Source organism: Cydia amplana, chromosome 2 (assembly GCF_948474715.1).
Source record: "Cydia amplana chromosome 2, ilCydAmpl1.1, whole genome shotgun sequence".
In the NCBI taxonomy this organism is placed as follows: Eukaryota; Metazoa; Arthropoda; class Insecta; order Lepidoptera; family Tortricidae; genus Cydia; species Cydia amplana.
The window spans coordinates 11,197,725-11,209,857 of NC_086070.1; the positions used below are offsets into that span (position 1 = coordinate 11,197,725).

Below are 12,133 nucleotides of genomic sequence, written 5' to 3' on the forward strand. Positions count from 1 at the left end.
CATTACCTTCCCGTAAGTATGTAATTAGTAAGTAGGTATCTAGTGTGCTAGAAGATCTCGTTCTACTGTCATTACGTAAGTCGTAAAGAAATTACACATCCGCATAGAGCTTCCGGCTGATGGGAAAAGGCATTGGTCGCGGAGGTTGTGGTCTCTTACAATCTGATAACATTTTATAATTTTACTTTACGTAAGTAATTAAATATTATGTCTTTCGCTACTATAAGTGTTGACGGCGATTTAAATAATGGATTTGCAAAATATTGTAATTGTCATTTTGCATGTTTGTCTTAATGTAATAGAAATTGCAGCTAGGTTGCAGTTAGGTACTTACATTGCAAGTTAAATAAAAGCTTGTAATAAAAATTGACAGAGGTGCGAGCATTACCTTCCCGTAAGTATGTAATTAGTAAGTAGGTATCTAGTGTGCTAGAAGATCTCGTTCTACTGTCATTACGTAAGTCGTAAAGAAATTACACATCCGCATAGAGCTTCCGGCTGATGGGAAAAGGCATTGGTCGCGGAGGTTGTGGTCTCTTACAATCTGATAACATTTTATAATTTTACTTTACGTAAGTAATTAAATATTATGTCTTTCGCTACTATAAGTGTTGACGGCGATTTAAATAATGGATTTGCAAAATATTGTAATTGTCATTTTGCATGTTTGTCTTAATGTAATAGAAATTGCAGCTTACCAGCTTAAGGCCCCGTGGATTCAGGTACTCTCACTCCATTGAGCGTAAGCATGAGCGAGACGGCTATGCGTGTCGGGAATCACGGATATCATGTTTGTCACTTTTAGTAAGTTTTAACAAAAAAAAGTAATCGATGAGTTGGATCAAAAATCAAATTTCGCATAATTAGAAGCAATTCTCGTATTTTTATTTCTGTAAGTATGAGCTGAACAGAATATTCGTATTCGGCAAAGTCCATATTCGGCCCATTCTCTAATAATAACCAAGTTAAAAAACGCATTATAATCATTGGTAAGTCAAATCATCAAGTATATATTGCAATGAAAAAGATACACAATGCACTTACCCCGTGTTCCGATTTTTCCGCATGTTTAGATCCAAACACACACAACATCAACTACTTAAGCAAACAAAGCAGGCATTTATTCAGTCCACAATATCGCTCTACTGCAGCTGTTCTTACTACACTGATGTCCTTGATGCTTTTAAGCACAAAATTAATATAGTCCGCACCTTCAGAAATTAGTTAGAATCGAATAAAACTTCATCATATAAATGGCAAAATCGAGAAGCGTGCCGGGCGGTTTTTTCAACTGATTAGTTTTTCTTTTTTGCCACCGACGCTACGAGCGCTGCAGTCGCGCAGACCGCGAGTCTACTCTTATTTGTAATATTACGACGACCGTTTTTATAGTAGTTATTAAGGGCTTACTAATCATTATTTAATATATAAAATTAACAAGGATCTTGAAACGTTAACAATATAAAATATAATTATATGATGAGCATTAAAAGTTTTATGTTAAGCGCCATCTAACCGCAATGTATTGAAGCGCTAAGCCACTAGGACATGCCTCCGCGGTTGGCGTGGTGTTCGTTTACTTCTCCGAATATTAGTCCACACGCAATCCATTAGATGGCGCTGTAGATAAAACTTCAACAAATCACGAACAGTTTGTGAATAAAAATAATTGAATGGACTAAAACAATTTTATATTTTAATACCGTATTATTATTATTTCCAAAATAATTATATTTTGACCCGAGTAACGAAGAATAGTGGCTAATGCTAAAATATGTTAAGTATTGATAAATAATTACAAATTACCAAGCACAATTTTATTTTTTGTACAGTACACTAACAAATTGTTAGTGTTATATTGTTAGTAACAATATAAGGTCGTATAAATAAATATATTTATTTACCTAACTACTACTTACCTAAATATAAGATACTCTATGATACCTACCTGCAGCACAATTTTTGAACTTTTTTTATTTTAGTCGAGGTTAGGCCGCACAGAGTTAGGGAGTTTTCCAGTTTTACTTTTATCCGCAACGGGAATCTACAGGAATCACAAATAATAAAGTTAACCTGCGTCCAGCATCGCTAAAGCCTATAAGGACTTTCTACTTATTGTCGAGAGCACTGATACGTTGATAGCACAAATAGACGCACAAAATGCATTTCAATTAACTTGGGTACATGTTCGTTTTTCACAGCAATTTTAAGTACTTAATGATTCCAAAAAAATATATGTAAGTAAGACGATATTTTGAAGTTTAACAAATGTAGCTCTTTTTTTTTCTTCATTACGGCAGTGTAAAGGTCGAGGTCGTTAAAAGATGACAATAAAGGTTTTCAACCAATTATTTTTTCTTACAGGGGGTGGGAGGAAGTCTTGATATTATGTAAGATTACAAAAATGCGCAATTTCAATAATAGAAAAAACAACGAGTGCCGACAGAAGTGAAAACTCAATGACTAGTCCAAAATGTCTGCAGCACTATGTATAATTGACCCATCCGCCTTTCTATTGAAACACTTTAGTTCCGAAATTGATGGCCAGTGAGCTTAAATTTATAGCGTTTTAAATTCGGATAGAAATTGTAAAGTTACCTTGCAGACCTGGCATCTAAATATATTTGGTCATGATACTCATGATATTTTGAGTTTTATTCACCAGTACTAGAGTTCACTTTTATTAGCGATTTCAAGATGTAGCTTTATTGTATTATATTTGAGTGATATAAAGTTAGAATGTAACTGAAGGGTGCACGGAAAGAACATGTCTAGTCACTTTAGTAACATTTTGAGAAATCGCGGTTTTAAATTTTGGAACAATGTCAAAACGTATGGTAATTCCGTGACCAGGTATTATTTAACTAAAAAAAGTTGTGTTACATTTATTATACAGTGGTAGCAAAAGATATAACTAATAGTTCATTAAGAGCTCTTCATTTTGAGATAAAAAAAACTCATTTTCCGAAAAAAGTGACTAGACATGTTCTTTCCGTGTAGGTACCCTTCAACTGTGAGATCCTCGTATTTCAGCCCGTACAAGATTAGAACCTTTTTCATGTAATGCCATTGAGTTTTTCTTTATTGATTTAAATGTCATCTAAATGAGTGGCCATCTAAACCTTATGGTCACGTGATCGCCTTACGCTGTCTCGAGTTTATCATTTTTTCCCCACCTCAAAAAGTGACCAGCGCCGCTAAAGAAGTTTTCACTTCAAAAAGGACTTCTTAAAACAGCTTTTGAAATGCCATTTAGTATATTATTTACCTACATTATTATTTACAACCAACGTAAACACTCCGAGGAGGAATACTATTTGGTAATTGGCTGGCAAACGGACGACTCCTTATGTAGGTTCCCTATTTATACTCGTGGTCAAATGACAGAATGTCTCGTTCAGTCGCCGTCAGATATATTGGAGCGGCTGAGGTGTTCAAAAATATCTAGCGCCTTGACAATAGAGTCGTGTTCAGATATTTATGAGCACCTTGGACGCTCCGAGCTCCGATATAGCTGATGGCAACTGTTCACATCAGATGACTCAACACCCTGTCTCATCCTTTCAGAAAGAACCTCAGCCTGCAGCCCGTAGACCGGGAGGAGGACGCCGCATTTTTCACCTACCGCGACGTGAACCGGACGCACGTGGCGGTGGTGCTCGCACAGCCGGTCGACGCGCTGGTCGACAGCGACTCGCCGCAGAACGTGGTCAAGTTCCGGCTCGGATGCGACTACGACGCGGGAGACGACTTAGTAAGTACTTTTATCTAGTTCTTATAACTCTACAGACTGGCTTTCAAGGATATATCCCTACAGGTGATTTAGCCACATTGACCTTACAATACAATACAATACTCTTTATTGCACACCTCACATACACGTAGTTTACAATAAATGTACAATAACATAAGCAAAGACAATAGAGGTAACAATAGGCGGTCTTATCGCTTAAGAGCAATCTCTTTCAGACAACCTTTGGGTATCGGAGACAAAAGAATTAGAATATACGGTAGGTGGCGCAAAGAAAAAATATGAAAAGTCGAATTGAATATAACCAAACAACAAAAAACATTAATAAAGATAAACATACTTAAATACGTATAACCATAAACATACATCTGGACATACATACATACATACATAAAAACTATATATTAAATAAAGAAACAACAGTGTCAATTATTATAAAAATAAAAACTAAGGTAGGGAAATATAGTATTCCTTAAGGTTTAATTTGAAGGAGGTAAGTAATAGATTGAGAACGTCTTAACTCAACCTTATGTATTTTCAGCAATAAATAATCGTGCAAGACTTCCAACTTCCACTGAGGACTATTTGTTAAGTAGAATTAAAACAACTTGGGGCCCGATTCGGATTTTGAAATAGACCTCTGTTAGATATCTTTTAGACATCACCAAGATACGATAACGATAATGTTTAAGATCTAACCTGTCAAATTTGACATTTGCGCGATTCTGGAGATACCCTTGAACGATTTCCACAAGATATGGCTTAGAGATCCAATTCACATCTAATAGATATCTAACTCTATCTAACGTAAAAGTGACATTTGTTGCCCGAATTGCGCTGCAAAAGAGAACTACCAGTACGGTTACCATCAGTTTGTCACTGACATAAACGCCGTCGAGAACGTAATTTACTTTCTATACATCCCGTTTGCACTAATATGTGAGTGCGAGCGAGATGTATCGAAAGTAAATTACGTTCTCGACGGCGTTTATGTCAGTGACAAACTGATGGTAACCGTACTAGTTGAAATCTAAACTATAACGCAGTGTTTTTCAAACTTTATGGTGTCACGGCCCTTTATGATCACTAAAATTTTTTCGCGACCCCCAAACCCCGTTTCTACGTTTTTCTATCTAGTACCTATAACAAATTTGGAACCACAGACCAGTGTTTGGAACGCACCTTTCTATCATTTGGAACGCACCTTTCTATCATTCACTCAGTTACATATGCGTTTTGGCTGAATATCCCCATCTAGCAAAAGAAGCCCTTAAAGTTTTGATCCCATTTGCTACTTCATCAATGGTCGATATCAAAACCAAAAAAAGGAATAGATTGAATTTGGAAAATGATTTAATCGTGTGCATGTCGCGGCAGGAACCGCGGTTTGACAAATTAGTCAAAATGAAACAAGTTCATTCTTCACACTGAATACGTTAAACCTTTACTTTTAAATAAAATACAGTTTACCTATCTAATAATGATTTGTTTTATTAATATGTACATTAACGACCTTTAAAATTTAAACTTTAAATTTAAATTTTAAAGGATTGGATTAATTTTTAGTTAAAAATGAAATTGCTTTCCATAAGTTTCTCTCAAAGCTGAACTTCGCGACCCCCTTGGACAAGTGCCGAGACCCCCCTGGGGGTCGCGACCCACACTTTGAAAAACACTGCTATAACGTATCTAGAATAGATCTAGTAAGTGTCGTCTCTTGTGAATATCATGAAGTTCGAATACGGCACTTGGACAAATGTTCAAGTACTAGGTACCTAAACAAAATCGCAGGCAACAGTTTGTACCTATAAAATGTTATCTCAACTTCTATTTCAAGTTTTACCTGAATTTGTGAACGCCATAAGTTTTGCTAGATTAGTGTCACCAAGATTACTTAATGCGAGTCGCATTAAGTAATCTTAAAATATTTATTTTGTTCTAAGCCTGGTCTTAAAAGCTAAATCTTAATCAGAGGTAGGTACACCAGATTGGGCTGAGCCTTAAGGTATCGCTGTCATGGACGGATTAAACCTTATTTTTAGTATTGAATAATCCTTACAAGGCGTTAATCCAAATTATTTAGGTATGAAATAGTATTTAGAAAGAAATAAAGTACTTACGTTTAACTGGTGAAAAAAGGCGTCTTAAGTTCATAATGTTAGGAAAGTTATCCGGAGGACGACTGTGCTTCTTGAAAAACTTTCAAATTTTCATTTTAACATAGGTACTTTATAAAAATGTCAAAAGATGATGTGGAATTTATTTATTAACCGACTTCCAAATCTAAAAGGAGGAGGTTATCAATTCGGTTGTGTTTTTTTTTTATGTTTGTTACTCCATATCTCCGTCATTACTGGACCGATTTTGAAAATAATTTTTTTGATTGTTAGTATATGCATACAGATTGGTCCCGTTTTTGTCAAAACCCAGTTCTGATGATGGGATCCATGAGGAATCGAGGGAACTCCTCAAATCTTAAAAGCACACATATAGTGATTTTTGTATTTTTATCAACAAATCAAGCATATACATTCAAAAAAGTGACATTTCATGAAGTGGAACTGCTGATGATGATCAGAACGGAACTCTTCAACGATGCATAGCACACGTCTGACGATTTGTCCTCTTCGTTATGTTTGTTAAGCAAGTTAAGTTTTTAAGCTACATTTTTGTCAAGCTCGAGTGCTGATGATGGGATCCATGAGGAATCGAGGGAACTCCTCAAATCTTAAAGGCATGCGTATAGAGATTTTTGTATTTTCATCAACAAATCAAGCTATACATAAAAAAAGTGACATTTGATGAAGTGGAACTGCTGATGATGATCAGAACAGAACTCTTCAACGACGCATAGTTCACGTTTGGCGATTTGTCCTCTTCGTTATGTTTGTTAAGCAAGTTAAGTTTTTAAGCCACAATTTTGTCAAGCTCGAGTTCTGATGATGGGATCCACGAGGAATCGAGGGAACTCCTCCAATCTTAAAGGCATGCGTATAGAGATTTTTGTATTTTCATCAGAAAATTGAGCATTTTCATTAAAAACTGTCGCATTTGATGAAGTGGAACTGCTGATGATGATCATAACGGAACTCTTCAACGACGCATAGCTCGCATTTGGCGATTTGTCCTTTTCGTTATGTTTGTTAAGCAAGTTAGGTTTTTAGGCACATTTGTGTCAATCTCAAGTCCTGAACATGGTATCCATGAGGAATCGAGGGAACTTCTCAAATCTTAAAGGCATCCGTATAGAATTTTATATATTTTCATCAGAAAATCAAGCATTTACATTAAAAACTGTGGCATTTGATGAAGTGGAACTGCTGATGATGATCAGAACAGAACTCCTCAACGACGCATAGTACATGTTTTGTGATTTTCAATTTCGATTTTGACTTGGATTGGGCCCCGGACTCCGGACTCGGACCCGTACTCGGACTCGGACCCAGACCCGGACCTTGACCCGGAAAACCACTATGATACCTAAACTAAATCAACCACTATGATTACCATAAAATGTATACATATTACCAAATAAAGTATAAGCACCGTTAAGTGGGTTAGGCTAGTAGTTAGAGAAGTCGGTTTTTTTCTATTAAAGATTATTGTCTTGTTCCATCTAAATTCAAATTAATCGTACTCTAACAGTCCATTGACTTCACTCAATTAATAATATATAAGAGACGAGCAAACGACATACAGTGTAATAAACAAGCTATACAACAAATAAAATGAATTAAATATGCTCTATTTATCAGTACGTTATATTCTAATTTTATTTATGAGTACGTATAATATTTTTCAATGCCTGAATGTTAGGAGGCTTTCAACTTACAATTTGCGCTGCTCTTACGTATTTCGTACTTAACGCGTAAGGGTAATGAATACCTTACTAATCCAATTTGTTCACAATTTAAATATGTTTTTAGCTATCGCAAAATAACCGTATTCCAAATGACCTCTTACAATTTAGACTTAGAGTTTAGTCCCAAATCAGCCTAATTTTAATTTAGTGAATTTGGGTCTGAGTGGTAAAGTGATGTGGGCTCTAATGTGGGATGATTAACGAGAATGTGCTGCGAACGGGGTTGGCAGTAATCAAATACCCACTAAATCTACATGAATCCTATACATACATTAAGATCACATTTATTCAATGTGCGTGCGTAGCTGCGTAGGCGTAGGTTAAAATAATTATTATAATATCATCAGAAAATTATCCTCCACTTTTGTCACATTTAACTAAGTGCACCTACCTAATTATCTTTTGGAATATGATTTTATTTCAGAGTTTCTAATAAGGTAGGGTCGCCTAAGATCGGACGCTTTTTTTCAATTTTTGACAGGGTTGCAGTTTTTTTTTCATACCCTACGACTATTTTCTAAATGTGCTATTATTAAAAGTAATTAACAATGAAACAATGAATTTGGTCATATTTTATTTATTTCGATAAACGCAATAGTTTGTGCGAGACACGCCTTCAAAATGACGGATTTTTTTTTCTGGAAACGTTACACGAAACTCTAGTGTTGCCGAAGTTCGGACTATTGCATAACTTCAAATCTGTTGGTGCGGCATTAGAGTGCACAACAGGAAAATATCCGATCTTAGTTAACAATAACATATCACAAAATCATCCTGATTTCCTGATGTTCCGCGTGGTGTGACTAGACCAACTAATTCTTTTTTTTTTGTGATTTTTAGTCCGATCTTACCTCCTCAAGCAAATTGGAGCTAAATTGAGATTCTCAAACTTTAATAACTCAGCCTGGGAGCGTTCTAAAATGGTGAATTAAGACCGGATATACATGGTTATTTGTAAAAAAGGGCTGAATTCACGTAGATATATTGTCTTGTCATGTATCACGTTTTTTTAATTATATATCCCTTTATTACGATCCGAAATTTTGAGAACCGCTGAGTTTTTTAAGTATCTCAGTGATTAGTCCGGTCTTCGGCAAGGGGAGGAAAGTCCGGATCTTTGCATACAGACGTCCTAGTTGTAAACAAAGTATACAAATATATAGAGAATTTGCTAAAATCACGTAATAATTAACTTAAAAAGCAATAAAATGATAAATACTTATCATAGCGTGAAAACAAACTCGAGGAGGGAAGACCTGATTAAGGTAAAATTTGAAAAAAAAACGGAAACGTCGCAGCGATGATCGCGGAATGACGGGAGGGGCGGAACAAAATGGCGAAGCAAACGATGTTGCCAGCAGTTAAAAATATCGCTTCGTTTGCGGTAAATTCTATGCATCCGATCTTAGGTGACATCAGGTCTTAGGCGACCCTACCTTACCTACTACATTTCAGTTTTAATATCGGATGCCTCAAGGGCCTATTTTTAGGGTTCCGTAGGCAAATGGCAAAAAACGGAACCCTTATAGATTCGTCATGTCTGTCTGTCTGTCTGTCTGTCCGTCTGTCCGTCTGTCTGTCTGTCTGTCCGTCCGTATGTCACAGCCACTTTTCTCCGAAACTATAAGAACTATACTGTTGAAACTTGGTAAGTAGATGTATTCTGTGAACCGCATTAAGATTTTCACACAAAAATAGAAAAAAAAAAAAATTTTTTTGGGGTTCCCCATACTTCGAACTGAAACTCAAAAATATTTTTTTTCATCAAAGCCATACGTGTGGGGTATCTATGGATAGGTCTCTAAAAATGATATTGAGGTTTCTAATATCATTTTTTTCTAAACTGAATAGTTTGCGCGAGAGACACTTCCAAAGTGGTAAAATGTGTGTCCCCCCCCTGTAACTTCTAAAATAAGAGAATGATAAAACTAAAAAATATATATGATGTACATTACCATGTAAACTTCCACCGAAAATTGGTTTGAACGAGATCTAGTAAGTAGTTTTTTTTTATACGTCATTAATCGCCTAAATACGGAACCCTTCATGGGCGAGTCCGACTCGCACTTGGCCGCTTTTTAGATTTAAGCTAGTTTTTAATTTCTTTTAGTAATACCACTGTATACATCTTGTTTGTAAATAAATGATTTTTTCATATCGGATTCTCTACGAGTACCTATATTATAATTACCGTAAAATGGGGTAAGTTGGGTTCGCGGGGAGAGTTGGGTTATGAATGGGGAGAGAAGGGATGAAAGAGGGGTGAGATGGGATGGGACTGCTACAAAAATATGTATTCCAATTTTAAAAGGAGCTATAGTAATACTCATAATAAAAAAAAATCATCCAACAATCTTCCAAAATCACCTTTGTATGAAATGCCATCTCACCCCAATTACTAGGGACTACGGGGTGAAGTGGGATTTCCTGTTTATCGTCAAAGTTATGAAATGAAACTACCCAAAATAAAATAAAAACTAAAATACAAACGTTCGGAACACTTATTATATACAATTACACACCATTCAATTTGCATATGTAAAAATAAAATGTTATCGAGGTTTGAATGTCAGTTTTGACCCTATTCACCCCATTTTACGGTATAATTAAGCAATTATCGCCTGTTACACTTACATTTGTATGCAAAATTTTAGCTCCATAAACGTGAAAATGGGTCGACTATCCAGACACCGCTAAAAGTAAATAAAACCCTTTACAATGGGCTGATAATACCAGTTATATTTTTCCCGTCTGTGAAACGAAAAATTTCTAAAAATAGACGGACGTAAACGTCGTGAGTGATACACTCTCGTAAACCTGCGGCAGTGTAAAGGTCTCGCCATAAACTTGAGTGGAGGCGATGAACTGTGTGAACTCGGCTTTACCGACATGATTTGCATAATTTGCACTTGGATCGTTCTGATGTATTGTTATTTACATTCGAGTTCATATTCTGAGCACCTTCGAGATTCTGAGAACATAAAAATGAAAATAGCTAAGTAAATAAATATCAAGCATCTTAAAAAGATATTTGCCACCATAAACTATGTCATGATTCAAGACAGAAATGTTTTATATTTACTGACTCATGCATTGAAATAAAACCTAAATTTATATTAATAGAAATAGTGAGACCTAATCATGTAAACGCTTACCATCGGGCGGACCGTATATTTTTTTGCCACAGACGTGGAATAAAAAAAGGTTGAAAAAGGAAGAAGTAAGTAAATACCTTGCCCGTGACTAACTTGAAAAATCGAAATGTTTAAGTAGTTATAACCCACATTTTTTCTTAAGTGTGAATGCATGGGTACCTACCGTAAAATGGGGTGAGTAGGGTTCGCGGGGAGAGTTGGGTTATGAATGGGCAGAGAAGGGATGAAAGGGGGGTGAGATGGGATTTAAAAGCTACTGCTACAAAAATAATGTATTCCAATTAAAAACGGAGCTATAGTAATACTCATAATAAAAAAAAATCGATCCAATAATCTTCCAAAATCACCTTTGTATGAAATCTCATCTCACCCCAATTACGAGGGACTATTACGGGGTGAGGTGGGATTTCCTGTTTATCGTCAAAGTTATGAAATGGAACTACCTAAAATAAAATAAAAACTAAAATACAAACGTCCGAAAGACTTATTATATACACCATTCAGTTTGCATATGTAATAATAAAATGTTATCGAGGTTTGAATGTCAGTTTTGCCCCTATTCACCCCATGTTACGGTATATATAATTAATAATTATGTTTTGACACTAATAAAAAGAGCATTCAAACTCGGACACCCCCGGTACTACAATTAGCTTGCAATTTTTCGAGCAATTTATCAGTAACCTTAATAACTTCCAATACTTCCATTCCATACATATTTATGAATATACCAAATCCTTATCTAGTACATTGTCCTGTCCAGTTTTGTGATAACCGCTTAAATGTATTTTTAAGCCTCCATATATTCATAGAATAATTATCTTTCAGCGTAGACGTAGATCGCCTAATATGACATTATGTAGAAAAGCCTCAGTAATGTACATACATAAACATCATATTATTCTTATTCTTATAGCTAGTAACTCTCAAGTACAAGTACAAGTCAGAAAACAGAGTTTTTCTGACTTTAGCTATACGCCTACGTTGTGCTTTGCTAAATTGACTTAGCTATTTTGGGCCCGATTCGGATTTTGTAATAGACATCTACTTATTAGATATCTTTTAGACAACGCCAAGATACGATAACGATATGTTTAAGATCTAACCTGTCAAATTTGACACTTCCGCTATTCTGGAGATACTCTTGCACGATTTCCACAAGATATTACTTACAGATCTAATTCACATCTAATAGGTATCTAACACGATCTATCGTAAAAGTGACATTGGTTGCCCGAATTTTGCTGCAAAAGAGAACTAGTTGAAATCTAAACTATAATATAACGTATCTAGAATGGATCTAGTACGTGTCGTCTCTTGTGAATTTCTTGAAGTTCGAATACGGCAGTTTCTTACTCTTTGAAA

The 12,133-nt window shown here is 35.6% G+C and overlaps 1 protein-coding gene and 1 long non-coding RNA gene across 7 annotated transcripts in view; both read left to right on the top strand.

The window, feature by feature from the left end:
- The window catches only part of LOC134658811 (uncharacterized), a 258,840-nt gene that overhangs the window by 160,531 nt on the left and 86,176 nt on the right, over nucleotides 1–12,133 (top strand). The window lies entirely within an intron of this gene.
- LOC134657774 (cadherin-89D) overlaps nucleotides 1–12,133 on the top strand; it is a 91,907-nt gene that overhangs the window by 61,746 nt on the left and 18,028 nt on the right. For all 6 annotated transcript variants that reach the window (XM_063513373.1, XM_063513365.1, XM_063513336.1 and 3 more), the window contains exon 4: nucleotides 3,568–3,754. In XM_063513373.1, coding sequence (XP_063369443.1) covers nucleotides 3,568–3,754 — 187 coding nt within the window. The remainder of the gene's footprint in view (nucleotides 1–3,567; nucleotides 3,755–12,133) is intronic.